The sequence below is a fragment of the Lagopus muta genome, chromosome 6 (assembly GCF_023343835.1).
Source record: "Lagopus muta isolate bLagMut1 chromosome 6, bLagMut1 primary, whole genome shotgun sequence".
Classification (NCBI taxonomy): Eukaryota; Metazoa; Chordata; class Aves; order Galliformes; family Phasianidae; genus Lagopus; species Lagopus muta.
In genome coordinates this window covers 4,988,130-5,005,899 of record NC_064438.1, presented here as the reverse complement: position 1 = coordinate 5,005,899, position 17,770 = coordinate 4,988,130, and the positions used below count along the sequence as shown (strand labels likewise).

Below are 17,770 nucleotides of genomic sequence, written 5' to 3'. Positions count from 1 at the left end.
ACAGTTCTTACCACCACCTGGGCCAGACCAACCACAAACCTCTGATGCAGCCCCTGGCCACACATCTGCAGCCTCCCAGCCCCAGACATCTTGGGTGTCCCAACAGCCTCTCCAGGCTACCTTGTCCCCAGAGACCTACTGCTGCCTGGGGCTGTCAGAAACCAGGCAATCATCCAGGTTGGCTCATGTCCTGCTGCAAAGGCCAAGCAGCAAATTCTTATTCCACAGAGGGAGAACAGCTGGTGTGGATGGTTTTTACAGAGCATTTGCAAAGGAGATGAGCAGTCCTGTAAACAGCTGCTTGCTGTGAGGCACAAAGAGCAAGTCAGTAACATTAAAAGCCTAAAAGTGTGTTAACAGCAAGAGAAGGGTTAAGGAAAACACAGGACAGGTCCTTGGTGGAGATGGTCACCTAGCAATCAAGGATGAGAAAGAGACAGAGGTATTTCATGCTCTTTTTGCCTCACTTTTTAGTATTTGTGATACATCTTGAGCTGTCCAGCCCTTTAGGTTGGAGGACCACAACTGAGGAGCAGTGGCATTCCATTTGGCCACATATGGCTCCAGATGTATCAGCTCAGCATTTATCAGTCTGTGGGATTTACCTCAGAGCACAGAAGGAGCTGAATCTCTCTCAACAATTCACCAAAGATCTTGGGAGCCTGGGGAGGTCCCTGAGGCTGAAAGTTGGACAGCGTTATCCTGAGTTGTGAGAAGAGCATGAGAGAAGACCCAGGAAGCTACAGACCTATCTGTCCAATCTGTCTCTGGAGAAGTTATGGAGACTATTATCCTGGGTGCTACTGAAAGGTAATTAAAGAACAAACCTGTTAACAGGCATAGGCAGCATGGGTTCATCACAGAAAGGCCCTGTCTTGGTAAAGTGATCTGCTACCACTTATTTGGTGGATGAAAGAAATGTGGTGGTACTGCTTTCTGGAAGGAGTCTTTCTGGCTTTTACCCTTCAGGGCACTGTTTTGGGGTAGAACCACATGCCAATCAGAAGATGATCCTTCCTTGCTTGTTCAGAACTCGTTCAATGAAATCACTGCCATGCACCCATTTGTCAGAAGGTTTTCTTTATTCTAGCATCACATTTGCATTCCTACTTGTTAGTTACATTTTGGAACTCCTGGTACAAGACAAACTAGATTTTCTTTAAAAAGGAAAAAAAAAAAATACATAAAAGAAATGTAAGCCATAGCAGAGGACCAATAGCAGCCCCTGGGTGCAAACAGCAGCAAGTCTGTGGGAAAGCTGAGGCAGGTGAGGAGGTCAGCACACACAGACCCTATTCCAATCTTTCAATTATTGTAAGATGGGGAAGGGTAAGAGCACCGCTAACTAATCTCTGTGGTAACAGGAGGTTGCACAGTACCACAGACAAAATATCAGAGCATTTCTGGCAGTCGTCACAAGTTCCTTTCCTGCAGACGACAGAAGTGTCTCAAAGTCCCCCCCCCCCTCCTGCCTGTCCCAAAGCACACACACCATGCTCCCCACAGCACTCATATACATCCACACAATCCTGTTTGCACAGATGTCATAATGCTTACTGCCACATGCAGCACATCCACACTTACTGCTCATGACAAGGGTACACTATGCTGAGGCATCCCACAGGCTGTATTCCCTGCAACATCCACTCTTGTCTGCAGTCCCACCTGCATTCCTGGAGAACAGCTCCCCTGTGCAGGGCTGACCACACATGGGGACACACACGCTGATACACAGCCACACAAATACCAGCACGATGACCTGACAGAAAGATTCCCCTGACTCTTTCCCCCCCCCCCCCCCCTCCCCAAACATCATACATTTAAAAAAAAAAAAATTCTACTGAAAAGTCCTGGAAGCAATTGGGAGTCTGATATTCTCAAAGCTGCCAATGGAAGAGACCAAGTGGAGCCAGGCCATGATGACCTTCCAGAAGGAGAGGTGGTTACAGAGCTGAGAAGGAGGCTGGAGGTTCTTCGTTGCGAAGTGTGAGGGGCCCAGGCTGGATTCAGATCCCATGGGGAGAGTCCCGGTCTGGTACTAGCCTCCAGGTGCAGCACCAGTTCTGGACGAGAGTGGGTGGAGGCCGCCCAGCTCTCTGAGGCTGGGGCAAGAGGTCAGGATCAGTCCAGCCCCAGGTCCGAGTCAGAAGAGGACCTCTCATCAGCTATATCATGGATGGCATTCTCCATGGGGGCCAGGTTGCCACTCGGCGTGATGCCCATGGGTTGGATGACTTGCTCTCTGCAACCAGGGAGGAGAAGGGAGAAGGTAACAAACTTGCAGCAGCACTGGAGGAAAGGAAGTCCTGCAGCAAGAACTGCAGGAAACTGGCATGAAGCAGCCCAGAGCAATCCCTCAAGCCAGCACCAAAAGCAAAAATCCCATGTAAGAGATGAGGACAGTGAGGCAACAGCTGGAAATACAACCCACAGGTTTTGCAGTTCTCAGTTACCCTGAAATAGAATCTGTTTTTAGGGTCTCATTCTGCAGTGCAGGATGGCCAGAGGAAAACAGAGACATCAACGTCTGTTCTCATCCTTTAACACACTGTGGAAAAACTCATGCATCAAGTGTACTGCCCCTTTCCCTCCTACCCCTCAGGAGGGCAATCAGAACACTTAGCAGACTCTAGGCCCCTCTTTGTGGCACCTATTAATGATTTAACAGGACCCAGCTTATGCAAATTTGGAAATACTTCTCCAGGTATCGTCCCTAGTCTCATGACCCTACAGTCTGCAGGGGCCAGTGATAAATGTAAATCACACAGACGCTAATACAGGCATAAACACACACAGTTTTCTCATACCTGGACAACTTGTCAAACATATTGACTAACTTCATGGCTTCGTATTCCTTCTGCTCTTCAGTCATCCCTTCCATGGGGTTGGGAAGTTTCTCCTCAACACGTCCCGTCACAGGATTAATGCTACAAGAACAGTGAGACCAGTGCAAAGGAGGGAAGCAAAGAGGTAAAAGCTCTGCCACGGAAGCATTTCACCCAAGAAAAAGGTAAAGATAGTGGAACAACATCAAAACTAAGGGCAAAACGTCAATAATGAAAGAAGACAAGGGAGTTGGCAGGGATAGACAGGAAAAAAAGAGATAGAGCTGGAGCAGGAAGGAGGTGGAGGAAGGGGGATGCTAACAGAGAGGAAGCAGAATTCTTACTTGGGCTTTGCCTCTTTGTACTCCTCTGTATCAGTGTCCTCGTCTTCCGAGTACTCTCCCTCCTCCCGGCCACCAGCCATCAGGCCTCGTGCTGCCAGGAGCCCAGCTGCATTCCCGTAGCCTGTGTACTTCACGAACCGTGACACTAGCAGGAGAGAGACGGACCTCGTGTTGATCCTCCTGCTGCACGTGCCAACAGTGAGCTCAGCTGAAGGCCATGGAGAAGCGGTGCTCTGCAGAGGGTCACCACCCCACGCCCCAGGACTCCCTGTGACTCACCGCTCTCCTTGCAGAGCACGAAGAGGAATTCAGCTGCACAGTGCTTCACGTCGGTGTCGATGTGGGTCATCAAACGCACCAGCTTGTTCCGCAGCGAGTTCCCCACCTCTGGACGATTTTTCACATCCCGCAGCGGAGGCAGCACCTACAAAGCCACAGCGAGAAGCAGTAACTGGAGCTGAAACAGCATCCGTAGGGTAGGCAGGGAAAGAAGTGCATGCACTGTACAAGTCAGCTAAGTCTAACAAATCCACAGAGCACGGGGGGAGGTGGAGAAAAACACCGTGCGCATCATGGGCTTCAACCCCACATATATATGAATCTAACAGAGAGAGGAAGTCTCCTTGGAGAATGGCAATATTTAGGCAGCTTGCTATTCTCCTCTCTCCTCAGAGCACCACCACTTGACTTTCAGCTGAATCCATGGCATACCTTTGCCTTCAGGAACTTCCTTGTCTGGCGGTGGACTCTGGCACTCTCAGTCAGCAGGTTCAGCACAGGGGTCAAGCTCTCCTTCAGCTTATGTCCCTGCAGAAGCATTCACAAGATGAGCAACATGTCAGTTACACTGAGCTCAACTTCCCTGGCTCATGGTGGAGATCATCAGCACTGAACTGCAGGGAAACAGAGGGACACTGAGACATAACAACAGCTTCTGCTACAGGAAATTCAATGTTTCATCATTCCTCCAACAGCAAGGCTTTCTGAGTCCCTCTGTTCAGCATTTCTACTCAGTGCAGAACATCTAGAGCAGATAAGTGCAGCAGTAAAATCTGAAGACCCTCTGGAATAACTCCAGAGAATGAAAATGGCCACTAGTTCAGTAACAGTACAAAAATCAGGCTGTCAAAAGCAATGGAACGAAGCGGGACAAGCGCCCAGGAGGAGTAAAGAAAGACAAATGCTCTTGACAAATAACACTATGACTGCCAGTCTTCTGACAGCAGACTGTTGGGACAGTGTCATAACAAGCCACCAGTCTAGAGACTTGCCTGTATCAACCAATTAAGCTGCCTACCAAATCATAACTGACTTGAGTGAAACAGAATATTTGAATCACAAAGATAAGCATCTGCTGGCTCTGTCAATCTCACTACCTGCCATAACAGCAGTGCCAGTGACCCTCCCAGTTCACAAATGTTCTAGTCCTACCAACTACAACTGCCACTTCTGTACAGCACTGTCTCCAAAGTAGCCATGCCTTTTACTTGCACTCCTGTGATTTTGGCACGATGAATTGAATTGCTCAGCACCAAGGCTGAATGCAAGCTTACAGAAACGTGCTCTGCACTGAACTTGTGAAAAGCAGCAGTGAAGAGCTCTGTGCAGCAGCCTCTCAGCTTACCCTGTCAAGGCGTCGTTCTAGGAAATCCAGCAGGATATTAACCGCATCCATGTTGACACCCATGTACTCCAGTGATCCCGGACGGACTTTTGGGGTCAGGAGAACATCCAGACATTTCAGGGGCAGGTTACCCAAAAGATTAACTGTGTGGCTTAAGAAAGAACAGAGGTGTATACATAGTCATGGATCTTTGTTCATAGAAATTCACCAACTATACAGGAATCAAGGTTCTTTATGAACTTCCAGGAGCAAAAGGACTCTGAAAACAGAACCAAGCTCTCTTTGGGCTGGATCCCAAGTTACCTACACCACTAGAATAAGCGAAACTGCTTCCCTCCACCCCCCAGTACAGTTGAACAACTTGCTGAAAGTCCAAAAATACTTCAGTGACAACAGAAAAACCACAGACCTTGACACAGAGGCCAACTAGGACCAAGCCAGGTGGAGAGAGGGTGGTCTCTAGGGACTGCTGCTGCATCACTCATTCATACTCTGATGGCTGCTAGAATGCATTGCTCAGGATCCTTTCTATTGTGGTCTTCCTAGGGACAGATGGTGCTGCTTGCTCAAAGCTGACAGCTCTGAACCAATAATGCCCAACAGTGTAACACATGCAATTTCTGAGCATGGCTCAGGAGACGTACAGTTAATTAAGACCAGCCCAGGGACTCTTTAATTAAAAAAAAAAAAAAAAGACAAAAAACATCTGCCCTGGCTCACTGTGGGTAGCACCATCAAAGGGACCTGATACATTACTCTGAACATGACCTCAGCAGTCAGGAAGGCGCAGACCAAACATTTTTCTCCTGTAAACCAGGCTGTGGTATTACTGCACACAATTTGACTGCAAAGGACAAGGCTACTTCTGAACTCTAGCAGCATGAGGAATTTGCAAACCAGACAAAAGATGCCTGCTTCTCAGCAGTGGTCCTAACAATCACCATATAAGCAAAGGATGTTAATGCCAAGGTCAGGCAGGGCCAGCGCTGGGGAGACCTCGAGGCTGTGTCCAGTAAAGGCCATTATCTAGTTATCTAGCAGACCTGTGGAACTCCTCTGTCCGGTCCTCCCCGTCAGCAGAGATCATGAGGCAGTGGCGCAGGAGGGCACCCAAGTGCCGGTACAAAGCAGCATCTTCCTGGTTCCAAAACAGAAAACAAAAACCTTGATCAGAAAAGTGAATTCTCCACAAACCAAATCCTGCTGCCCCTACAACCCACAGCCCCATCCCTGCCCTGCAACAACCTGCTCACTTGTATCAGGGGGTATACATGCAAATATCCTCCAGATTCTCAATCTGCTGCCAGATACCTTCCCCATCACTCTACAGCACCAAGTCAAGGGCTGGAAGAGGCCCAGGAGCAGGCCCAGGGATAAAGTAGAGATGATGTCAGACCTCCTTTTGATCTTGTCCAGAGGCAAAAGGCAACAAGGCACACATAAGTGAGTTATGTGGGGAGGGGGGGGGGGGAGGAGGGGGTCTGCTTTCCCACTTGCACAAGTCATTAATATCATTAAGAAAGAAAAAAGCCCAACTTGCAGGTTTTAATGCTGAAAAGTCTTAATGTGTCAGACAGAGACAGTGCCCTACAGAAAAAGGTCCAGACACACAAGTCTCTTGCTACACTTACATGTAAGCAGAGGCCGCATGGGGGCTGGTATCTAACACAAGGATGTGCAAGAAGAGGCGAAAACCAGTAGACAAGCGAATGTAGTGTGGTGTAACACTCAAGGAGCTTACCTCATCCACTTCCCTCTTGCTGGAATCAAAAGTGATATTGAAGAGCACTTTCAGGATTTCCATGGCTCGCTCCGTCTCTTGCCGAGGCAAAGGTGGAAGCAGTCCTTCCTCAGTGACAACTTCATAGGGGTCCATCCACTTGACGCCAAGAGTCAGCTCCAGGGTGTCTGTCATCAGGCTGATGCCCCGGAGCTCCTGGGCTAGCTGCTGTCGGATGTCCACTCTCAGCGCTGTCAGCAGGAAGAGAAGACGCAGGTCAAAGAACTTGACTTCATGAGGAAGGCTCCTCTCATTGTAGAGTTTGACGCGCTTTGTCAGGCCCACCACCAGCCGAGCTTCAGCTGTCAGCTCCTGTGCCCTCGGGCTGCTGAAGACAATGTTGCAGAGGCATTTGAGGGATTCCAGGATGACCTCCAAGTCTGGGACCTCTCGGATGAGCTCCTCTGAGTAATCAATGCCAGCATGCCTGGAGAGGGTCTTCAGCCCTTCCTTGGTGGTGAAAGGCTCAAGGCAGTATTTGTCCCGGGACAGGATGCGGATGCTTTCCAAGCACGTGACCTGGCAGGATGGCTGGAGCTCTCTTTCCAGGAACTTGATCAGCAACTGGGCCATTTTCTGTGTGGTTGAAAACAAAGAATGTCTCACATGCTGACACTCCACAATGCAGCCCCAGTGCAAGGTAGCATGCTGTAACACCCCGCCCTAAAGATGGGAGCATCATCTAGACACAAAGCATCATCTACATACAGGCCTTCTAACAGCTCTGATCCAGGCCATGCACAGCAGCTCTCAAAGTGTTTGCCTCTGGCACCTAACGCTGACCCAAGTCAAGCGAGAACAACCAGCAAGAGACAAAGAATGGCTGGGGAGTGCTGTCAGATCTAAGTGGAGAACAGGAAGATGCAGCTGTTGCTGACTGAGCGAACAACTACTTATTTTAGCTTCACCCATGGTTAGGATGGTTTTGGCTAACATGGGTTACCTGACAGCTGCAATAAGCTAAGAAAGCAGGGCAAATAAGTCCCTTATATCTTCACTGAGGATCAGCAGTCAATTCAACAGCAGTGGTTCAGACACACCCAGAGCCTTAAGACCAGAGAAGCATCTGCTTTGGGTGCTCCAAAAACAGACTGCTGAGGCTGAGAAGCACCAGAGAACTGCTGTGGGAGGGGAAAAGGAATAAAATGGGTTCAGAAGTGCACGTGATGTGGTAAGAAATGAGGGGAAAAGACCTCAGAAGATTCAAATAAAAAGAACCTCCCTAAATCTCAGAGCTGTCTGGAGCCCTACTAGCCCAGATCCTCAGTAGGTACAGACTGACAGAGCTCCAGTAACACTGATTTATCACAGCTGAAGATCTAACCCTTGTGAGTAACAATAACATACGTGATAGCAAACATGGAAAAGTACAAGAGCAAAAGGTAAAGCTTCACACAACCCAGTGCAGCTAGGTTTTAACTACACATATCAAAACATCATACTCCACCAGTAATCCCCTGCTTCCACACACAGTCCACCACAAAACTGATCCAGATGGAAAATATCCCAGGCAGAAGAAAAACAAAAGGTGTTTTTCTTAAAGCAGATCCCACCAAGCATATCCACAGTGCAGCTGTGCAAAGGCCTGCCCTGGCATAAGAGAAATGCCACGAGTGGAAATGGACAGGGATATTTCTTTCCACTGAGTGCCAGATTATTCCAGCTGAAAGGGTTTCTTAATACACAGCCTTGGTCAAATCCTGCAGATGGCTCTGAGCAAAAGCACTTATCTACATGCTCCTGTGAACTTTGCTTAGCAGACTTGCACCATTTACACACAAACACACACGATCACACTTCTCATGCATGCTGCTGATGCTATATGCATCACGAAGCCCAAAGTGATTGCTGATGTTGGAAGAATGCTGATTTTTATCCTCAGCCACCACCTACTAGAACCCACCAGGTACTTCATCAGGTTCAGGAGTAAGAAACCATCTCCTGCCCTGCAGGAGCTGCCACCTCCAAGCATTGCCACACAAGCTCAGAGCTGCAGATTTCATTATCCAACAAAAACAAGAAGCCAAAGAGCATGCCTACCTTCCTCTCCTCCCGTTCCTCATCATCAAAGGTGAAGCACTGAGATTTCTGTAGGGCAGAAGAGAAACAAGGTATGAGTTTAAAAAATTCCACAAAACTGCCTTCCCCAATCGGGGAATGGACATAAGCCTCAAAAGCAACAGGTCTGAAAAACACACTGCAAAGACATACAAGCCTTCTTAAGAGCAGTTCTTACCAGCTCAGAGGCAGGGAATCAAAGAGGCAAGGTGTCAGAGGACTTAGAGAGGTCTGCAGTATTCACAGGATTTGTAACAAGCAGCACAGGCTCCTGAGGAGCCAGACACAAGGACAGTTTTCCTGCTGCTGAGAGTTTTGCTTCATTATTGCCTTCTCTGTTCAACACAGCTTGTATCCAGCAACTCCAACTACATCTCACCACAAGCAGGAATGAAACTTGTTTGAAAAGCCAACATACAGCCTATGCTGCCAGGTCAAAGTTGCTTTCCTTCTCTTTCATCCCTGAAAAACATTTGATGAATACCCATTGCACTCTTCTGCTGGCTCAGTGGTGAACACTGCATGTCACAGGCCAAAGCTGCGCCTCTCTGATGGATGAGCTTAATTTTATATACTGCAGCTGTGAGGTGGGTATTCAACACATTCCAAATACCCCATAACTCATAGAATGGTTTGGGTCTTAAGGGACCTTAAAGATCATCTCAATTCCAACACCTTGCCACAGGCACGAACACCACCAGATCAGTATGCCCAAAATGTCGCTCAGACTGGCCTTGAGCACCTCCAGATACTCAGTATCCACAGCCTTGCTGGGCAAAATACCTTGACTACACTCAGTGACACCATCAAGGTATGCCTACACTCTTCTCCCCTTGTTATTGTTTCTTTTCCTTCCTAAAAGAAAGCCTCACCTCCTTGCTACTTGCAAACAAATCCTTGTTCTTTGCTCCTACAGCATCCCCAGCTCCATGCAGAGCGGAGCTTCTCCTTGTATCACTGAATCTTCTCAAGTCAGAACGTTAGCCAGACTGATTTCCTGCACAGGGCATTTCCAGAGCTTCTTTGCAGGCTCCTGTGAGCTCATTTACATATATTTTCATAACACACCTGTGGGTTTGCTTTAACTGTATTTTATTCCTGGCAACCAGGAACTGACTCCATATTTAATAGTGAATTTAAATATACACACACACACACACACACAAGGGAAGGATATAACATCAGCTTTTGCAGTAAAAAACGATGCGAGGAAGTCACTTGGTTTATCATCAGTTTCATCTCTTCAGCCGCTCCATTTCTTCCAGACAGGCTGGCAAAATCATTGACATTCTCACGAGTTTCCTACGCTTGATATGCTGACAAAGAAACCAGCTGGAGGAATTCAAGGCATTGGTTTTGATGCCTCAACATGGTTGCACAACAAATGCCATTTGCTATCCTAAATTCTCCAGCATGCCAGCTGCTGCCAGCAATGCTAATCCTGCAAACCGTCCTTTTAACAGGGATCCACTGTCCTTAGCTAAGACCTCTCCTGTTTCAAAACGAACTGCTGGAAATAGAAGTGCTCTTCCCCTCTTGCACACTCTTGTAAAATATTCACAGGTTTTCCCCACCAGCTTTTCCCTCCTACTTTGGAATGGTGCAGAATGAGTCACAGATCTGCAGGGCCAGCTCTAGCCTGGTGGAAACCCTCTCAAGGAAATTTCCCTGGCAGACAGTTTCAAAAGGGAACTACCCCTGCAGATGATCTTTGCCACTGTAAGGCTGAGCCACTTGCATTTCAGCTTCCCAACACAGTCTTTTTCATATATCACACTCACTATTCCATGTGTCAGCTTTCAGATCGGGCACCTGAATCCAATTCCAGCCTCTGTTCACACCAGTTTCTAATGATCTTTCACTTAGAAATCACAACAATTCCACCTGCAGCTCCTCCTTGGTGTGAGCTTTATTACCTCCAAGCCTTGCTCAACATCAAGGCTCCTCCTACTCATTCTTCATGCCCACGATTATTCCCCCATGGGGTTTAACTTGTGATCTGGATAATAAAGAAAATCCTTCCCATGTGCTTTTCTTCCAGCATAAACGAGATAAAGCGAGGCTGCTTAGCTGCTTCCTAGCAAAGCATCAAGCAAGATGCAGCCTGCAAGTAATAAGACAAAGCAGTCTGTGACATCTCCAGGGAAGAAATACAGAGACAGATGCTCAGAGGAGACAAACTGGGGACAGCTGGGTAGCACTGCGATGCCATAACAAGGCCAACCTGCTTCCAGGCTTGCCAACAGAAGCAGGTGACATCAGGCTGAGGTGTGATGCTTACTCACCTCCTGGTTGTAGATCTGAAGCACCTTGAGGACCGCATCTTGCTCCCCGTTTTCCACCGTGGCCACTACAGTCCTGAGCTCCATTACATCAACAGCTCAGCAACAGAGGAAGGGGAAGCAGAGAGGAAGGGGAAGCAGAGAGGAAGGGGAGTGAGGGGCTTCCAGGGCTCCTGGATAACAGTGGTGCAAAGGGATCTAGATCCTAAGAGCTGAGAGGGAGCCAGAAAGGGGTGGGGAAAAGGAGGAGGAAAAGAAATAAAAATCAAGTGAGATGGCTCGCTGTTACGTCCATAAAGCAGAGCAGATGGGTGAGCCACGTACGGCCAGCCCCCCTCTCTGCCCCTCTAATCCTCTTCTTTCCCTTTGCTTTCCGACGTTTAATGCACGCCCTCCCAGCGCAGCGCTGGGACAGCCCCCCCTCCCTGCCTGAAGATTACCGCGGCAGATCGCGGCGCTCCCCGAAATAGCTCCCTGCTCCTCCTCCCCGGCCTGCCCCGATTCCTGCCATCGCGGGGAGCAGCTACAAAAACAAACAAACCCAGAAACATTCCCGGGAAGCGAGCGGAGCTGGGGAGGACAGGCAGCCAGGCGGCGGACGGCCTGAGGCGGGCAGACCCAGGCGGTGGGGGGGCGGGAGGAAGCACCGTTACCTGCCTGTCCCCGGCGCCCTGCCGCATCTCCCGCGCTCGGAGCTCGCTAACCACAAGGGCACGCGGCGCTAGCGCCCGGCCCCGCCACCCAACGGGGAAGGTGGTGGCCCAGCAGCCATTTTGCGGAGGCGGGGCTCCTCCTGCCGGGCGGGACCGCCTCCCGCCACGCCGGGCGCCGCCATGGCGGACTGGGGGCGAGGTGAGGGGCAGGCCGCGAGCGGCGCGCTGGGCCGAGGGGCCGCCAAACGGGGCCGAGGGGCGCCCCGCCGCCATATGGGGCAGTGCGCCCAGCGCGCCGCGGGGATGTGCGGTGCACCGCGCCAGGCTGATGAGACGCATCTTTTTTCTTCTCAGGACAGAATGCGGTTGCCATGGAGGATATGCTGGACGTGGAAAACAAGCGCATGGCAGAGAGCCTGGCCAGCAAAGTCACCAGGCTGAAGTCGGTGAGTTGCTGGTGCTGTGGTGAAGGAAAGGCGGTTATCGCGGTTGTACGCTTGCAGGGTCTCACGAGCAACACGAATGTGTGGTCAGTGGGCTTCCTACGTCTTAACGGCCCTCGGAGAGCCCTGTGGTCATGCGATGGCATGGCTTGTACCAGTAGGAGGCAATTCTGAATCTTTGGTCCATCATCTGTTGGCAGCATTGCTGGAAGGAGCTTTATATGTCTGACATATGAAAGTTTCTGCCACCTTGCCAAGCTTTATTTCTACAGCTGAAGAATTCCGACAGCCTGAAAGAGCAGTAAGAACCTTGTTTTGTGGCTGTGCTTCACAAACCTGTTTGTGTGGCAGATGAAGAGCAAGCCACTGCATCCTCTAGCATGTGTTTCAGGTTTTACAAGCATTTAGATGCATTCTAGGTTGTCTTCGTGTTATAAGTTCATTAATATCAGTGTTCTCTCTTGTGCTCTGTAGCTGGCTCTGGATATTGATAAAGATGCAGATGAACAAAACCGATACCTGGATGGCATGGTAAGGAACCAAAAATAGTGTAAAAAACATGAATTTCCATGTTGAAACCAGTTTGGTCAAAGGTGGGAGCTCAGCTTGGAAGTTTAATAGCCGTGTACGCTGATGGTGTTGAGTAACTGAAATGGATATTTGTTCAGCCCAGAAATTAGAAGAGTGGAGAGCTGGAATAAGAGGTGTAAAGGCAAGAGATCTTAAAGGAGAAGCCCTGAATCAGCATGAAATTGTGCTTCTGTTAGAGAGATTTTGAGATGTTTCAGGAGAAACATGATCAAAAACTGGGAGGTAGTTTATGAGTAAGGAAAACAGACAAGGAGTCAAAATGATAACAAACTGCATTGATCTGAGACCTGTTTGCTACCACCTGGTGGTGGTACAGATGCATGCTGCCCCATGCTGAAAAGAGAGAACTGATGGAAAGAAACTGCATGATTTTGGTGCTTTTTAGTCTGACCTGGCATGCATTAGTGGTGCTAGCTTATGTAGAGACATTTCCTTTGTATGAAGTATTTACTTGTGCTGTTGCCATGAGCAATGGCAGGGAAGTTCCTACTGAGAGAAACATGATAGGCACAGAGACACAGACAGTTACTGTGCAGCTCCTGCTGCAATTGTTTTTTAAGCAGGAAGCAGGACTCTTCGTGGACTGCTTTTCCAGTTTAAAATGCCTCTTTCTGTGTTTTCTTTCTCCTCCAGGATTCAGATTTTATGAGTGTGACAGGCCTGCTGACTGGCAGTGTGAAGCGTTTCACCACCATGACACGGTCCGGGAGGGAGAACCGCAAGTTACTCTGCTTTGTTTCTATAGGACTGATTGTTGTTTTCTTCATCCTCTACTATCTTGTGTCCAAAATGGGGACTTGATCTTGGTTCTTGTGCAGCAGTTTCACTGAACTAAAATTACGTGATTGACAGACTTTTTCAGAGCCTTTCTAGGTCTGCCATGCTTTGGGATCTTTGGGACTTCCCAACAGACATTCCAAATAACTTTTCACCAGTGTTTTGCCAATGTTCTTGAAGATAAAATGAGTATTCTAATGACAGCACAGTCACCAGCTCCAGATGAGGTCCCCACGCCCACACAGTGGCAGTTGTGGGTCACAGAATGATCCAAAGCACAGGCATCTGCCCTCAAAACCTCCAGCCCCATATGTTTCTGCACCAGCTCCTTGAGCTGGGCCAGTGCCTGCGCCAGCCCCCCTCTCCATCCACCTAGTGCAGTACACCCCGAGTTCAATACACCCCAACACTTCCATCATTAGCATCACCTTCTCTATGTCCACCGAGAACTTGGCCAACAGTTCATGACTGGTTCCAAGCAATGGCTGAGACACGTGTTCTTCCACCTGTACTTTATGCTGCAGCTTCTGAGGGTGTCTCCATCCTTGGGGGGCTGTCCCTGTGTCACCCGTGTGGTGGCAGTGGCCAACAGCTCCAGGAGGGCCTTCTGGTAGTCAGTGAGGGCATCCTACAGCAGCATGGTACGGACCCTTTCCCACTTGTGCAGCCACTTTCTGGTGCAGTCCCGTAAGCTGTCCACCAGGAACGTGGCATGCTCGTGGAGCTCGCTGCAGAGGAAGAAATGGCACAGCAGGCAGACAAACAGGCAGTTGTCACTGTCACATGGTAATGCCATGTCACTGTCACGATGAGGGTCCTACAGGCACAGTTACAGTCTGGTGGCAGTGCAGTGAATGCCAAACACCACCAGGTACACTGGGTGACAGTTGGCCATAGCGCCTCCGGGAGAATTCCTCGATCAACAGCCCTGCAAACTCCACCTCCGAGTCTTTATCCAGCACCACGACTAACAAGCAGCCTTTGGAGCACCCAGTGAATAGCTCCATCTGAGCAGCCATGTTCCACAGCACCTATGGATCCTGCAGTGCCCGGATACAGTGTGGCTGCACCTCCACCTGCTTGTCATACAGGGTCCACCCCAAGTACTTGAGCTGTCCATCGGTGAGGAATGATGCTGGGAAGTGCTGCATTCACGTCCTCAACTCCTCCATCAGGCCACCGAGCAGTAAACCACTGTACAGGACACTGCACCACAGGGCCACTGCCATACACAGCATCAGGGCTGTATCTGCAGGGACAGCAGGTACTTGGACAAGTGCTCCTGGAAGAGCTCCGTCAGCCACTGGATGATAGCGGTGTTGTCCACCTCCCACAGCATCACTCTGTCACCATCCCTTGGCAGCTGCAGGAGTGGATGATGAAGGTGAGCAGCTGCAGGAACACGGTGGTGTGGTTGTGCCTGTAGCCCTCCAGCCACTCATCAGCCACCGTCTGGACAGCCGCCTGCCATGCAGTGACCACTTGATTCTAACTGGATTTCCACATATCACATGGTTTTGATGTTCATGCCTTTATTTCTTGCAGCCAATTCTTAAGGGATACTTTTGTCTTATCTCCATTACTGATATTTGCCAAATCTGACAAATCCAGACATTTGTCAATACAAGTTTAATAAATCAGAGCTTTGGAAGCTGCAAAGTTTAGGGTGATGATTTATAAACTTTGGAATTATGAACGTGCAACTTAGTCCAGTGCAGCCACTAAGCTCTTAGACATAAGGAAAAACTTCTTCTCTCAGAGTGGTGAGGCACTGGAATGGCTGCCCAGGGAGGTGGTGAAGCTGCTGACCCTGGCAGCATTCAAGAGGTGTCTGGATGAGGAGCTACAAGATCTGGTTTAGTGCTTGTGGTAATGGGAAGACGGTTGGACTAGATGATCTTGTAGGTCCTTTCCAACCTTGTGACTGTATGATTTTTGTGCTTGGTCTCAGTTTCCTGTTGACTTGGAGACCTGTTAATATCCTTGGTGTCAGTGTTGAAATGAAATCTGTAGTTTTGAAATGAAGTTAGCATTAGGTACTAACCCCGATACTTTCCAGTGGTTTCAGCGATGAAAGAGTTGCTGAGGAGCACAACTTTGACTGCTCGCTTGGTCTTCATCATCCATCTAGGTAAAGCTTTGAATGGACCCAACAGGAAGGCTGAGTCAGAGTCCACAAGCTGCCTTGATTTGCACACGTATAGAGCAAAAGATTTTAAGAGGACAGATGAGAAAGCTAATTACAGCCTTGTTACAGTAAATTTCAGGTATTAGAGCACCCTGCTATTAAAGCACTTTGAAAGGTGCGGCTGAGGTCCAGTAAAACTTCTAAACCATGCTGGTGGGGTGATGCTGGAGAGGTCGAGGAAAGATTCAATCCAAAGGTTAAGGGATTAATTTATTAATATAGGAGGCAACCTAAGAAACAATTAACTTGCTTTGCGGAGCCCTGTCTGCAGTGCTGGTGTCAGGCATGTGGCAAAGCACACCCCAACCAGTTCGGTTTACAAAACAAGTGTTCCCCACAAACGTGCAATGCAGTGTGGTAGCTGGAAAATAAAAGTTCCTTTCCCTTCTCTGTCTTTGCATTGGGCTAATCAGCATCTCACTTGCGTTACACCCTAGCTGTGATCTTCCATAGCTGAATTATTCAAGACTGCCTCTAATTCCAGTAAGAGATTTATAACTTTAAAAACACTATGCCTGTCTGGGGAAAGACCAGAAACAAAAAGCTCTTTCTCACACGAGACAAACCTCCACTGCAGAAGCCTCCTGCTCTGACTCTACAAAGCAGCTGCACAAAAGCACTGTTTTATCTCATCTGTTTTCTGTACCAAATACTTGCACATTCTGGTTTTCCCTGCTCCAAGTCTTTGCTTATTTGGCTTTCTTGTCCTCCAGTAACCTCTGCAGAACTGACATGTTCCCCCTCCTGTTTCAGTCTTCCTCCTCTCTAATGAGCCTATATTCATCAATGGCTGCAAGTTTCCTTTGGCTTTGGACTAATCCAGGTCCAGACAGAAATAGACAGTGTTGACCTTTGTTGTGCTATGTCAAAACACTAAATCCTACTGTAGCTGGATTAGGTGTCTTTTTTTCCAAGTCTGAGAAAGGATGTGCAGGGAAGGCAGGTAGAAAAGGAGGCAGCAGTGACTTCATTTGGTTCTTACTACTGCTTCCTTTAAACGTGGCAGCTCCCAACTCTTGTCCATTTTGAAGCTGATGACTTATGATGAAGTGCCACCAAAACGGTCTGATCTTCACAATGGTGGCAGTTTCAATTTGCTTTAGCAGTTGTAAATAAAGCACTGGTTTTAGACTGTTTTTCCTTTGTGCTTTTGCTCATGTGTTTGCTAGGCTGCAAATCAAGATAACAGCATTCTGTTCTTAAACTGTACAGAACTCAGTCATGCTTTTCCTGTAAAAAGTGCACTATATATACGCGTGTATATATACACACATGCTAAATCCTTAATATTAACCTTAAATTGAAAAGCTGAACATGAAGATTCTCGAATCCAAACTGAATTGTCCCTGCCACTGCAGGACAAAGCAGGAATTCGCATGAAGCTAACTGTTCTTTGAAATATTGTTTTCTAGCACCATCTAATAGTAGCCCTCTCAATTGTTACATTAACACTCTGTGTTACACACAGAGTAACTTCAAATTTCCTCAAGTGTTAACGCGATTAACACACTACTTAAAAATGTACATCTTCTGGTCAGGGCTGAGTGCCAGTCCAGCTCCCTGCACTGTCCGGCAGAGCTGGCACAGTGATTGCAGGCTGGCTGAGGCATGCAGATGCAGCTCTGAACCTGTCAGCAAAGGCCAACCAGGGAGAAAAGTGTGAAGCAAATAAATCCTGCTGTTCTTTTCCCTCCTGTCCTGCACTCAGAAGCCTGTGATTATTTCTCTCTCCACATCATCTCAAATGAGTGGCTTGGGAAGGGGGAGGGAATGTAATGAGAGACATTCCCAAGTTTCCTCTCATTAAACAAGAACAGAAGTGAGAAGCTTTGAAATGTCAGACCTTCAACTGCTAAAGCTGGGTCACAAAGCAGCAACCACAACTAAGAGCTCTACAAAACATTCTCTTACCTTGATTTTCACTTATCACATTTTCAGCCTTGTGTCACTAAAAGATATGTTTTGTTGCTAGTGGTAACTTCTGTGCAGTGTGCAATGGTGCACAGGGGGTGCTTGTACAAGTTTGCCAGGAAGAAATGGATGTTTGCACGAGGCAGTGGGTGCTCACATGAGGGGCTGGGTCCCCCTGCTACCTAGCAGGAACTCAGGTGTTCAAGTGCTCCCCTCATCCAGAGAAACCCAACCCCTAGGGCCCACATGTTCTCACCCCCAGGCATTCAGGCACAGGGACAAGGCTTAACTTGC

The 17,770-nt window shown here is 48.5% G+C and overlaps 2 protein-coding genes across 4 annotated transcripts; one reads left to right on the top strand and one right to left on the bottom strand.

Moving 5' to 3' along the window:
- Nucleotides 1-1,052: 1,052 nt before the first annotated feature.
- RIC8A (RIC8 guanine nucleotide exchange factor A) lies at nt 1,053-11,682 on the bottom strand. Of its 3 annotated transcripts, none has more exons than XM_048948756.1 (11): nt 11,567-11,682; nt 10,917-11,125; nt 8,614-8,661; nt 6,535-7,149; nt 5,837-5,931; nt 4,794-4,944; nt 3,881-3,976; nt 3,449-3,593; nt 3,170-3,314; nt 2,808-2,927; nt 1,053-2,242 (listed from the first exon to the last, which is right to left on the bottom strand). In XM_048948756.1, exons 2-11 carry the CDS (start codon nt 10,998-11,000, stop codon nt 2,122-2,124), a joined length of 1,620 nt encoding a protein of 539 aa, XP_048804713.1. In that variant the 5' UTR covers nt 11,001-11,125; nt 11,567-11,682; the 3' UTR covers nt 1,053-2,121. The 3 variants fall into 3 exon arrangements, with proteins under 3 accessions (XP_048804713.1, XP_048804714.1, XP_048804715.1); XM_048948757.1 differs by lacking the exon at nt 11,567-11,682 and adding an exon at nt 11,455-11,541; XM_048948758.1 differs by lacking the exons at nt 10,917-11,125; nt 11,567-11,682 and adding an exon at nt 8,810-9,093.
- BET1L (Bet1 golgi vesicular membrane trafficking protein like) lies at nt 11,659-17,646 on the top strand. The gene is made up of 4 exons (XM_048948769.1): nt 11,659-11,765; nt 11,921-12,012; nt 12,484-12,540; nt 13,234-17,646. Exons 1-4 carry the CDS (start codon nt 11,747-11,749, stop codon nt 13,399-13,401), a joined length of 336 nt encoding a protein of 111 aa, XP_048804726.1. The 5' UTR covers nt 11,659-11,746; the 3' UTR covers nt 13,402-17,646.
- Nucleotides 17,647-17,770: the final 124 nt, after the last annotated feature.

Excerpts from the sequence above, each read along its gene's own strand:
- RIC8A (XM_048948756.1), bottom strand. The coding sequence starts at position 11,000 with ATGGAGCTCAGGACTGTAGTGGCCACGGTGGAAAACGGGGAGCAAGAT. Across the intron at positions 3,315-3,448 it reads CGTGCTCTGCAAGGAGAGCG|TGTCACGGTTCGTGAAGTAC; the intron begins GTGAGTCACAGG and ends CTCTCCTGCTAG. Across the intron at positions 2,243-2,807 it reads ATGTTTGACAAGTTGTCCAG|AGAGCAAGTCATCCAACCCA; the intron begins GTATGAGAAAAC and ends CCCTGGTTGCAG.
- BET1L (XM_048948769.1), top strand. Across the intron at positions 12,013-12,483 it reads AAGTCACCAGGCTGAAGTCG|CTGGCTCTGGATATTGATAA; the intron begins GTGAGTTGCTGG and ends TGTGCTCTGTAG. Across the intron at positions 12,541-13,233 it reads ACCGATACCTGGATGGCATG|GATTCAGATTTTATGAGTGT; the intron begins GTAAGGAACCAA and ends TTTCTCCTCCAG.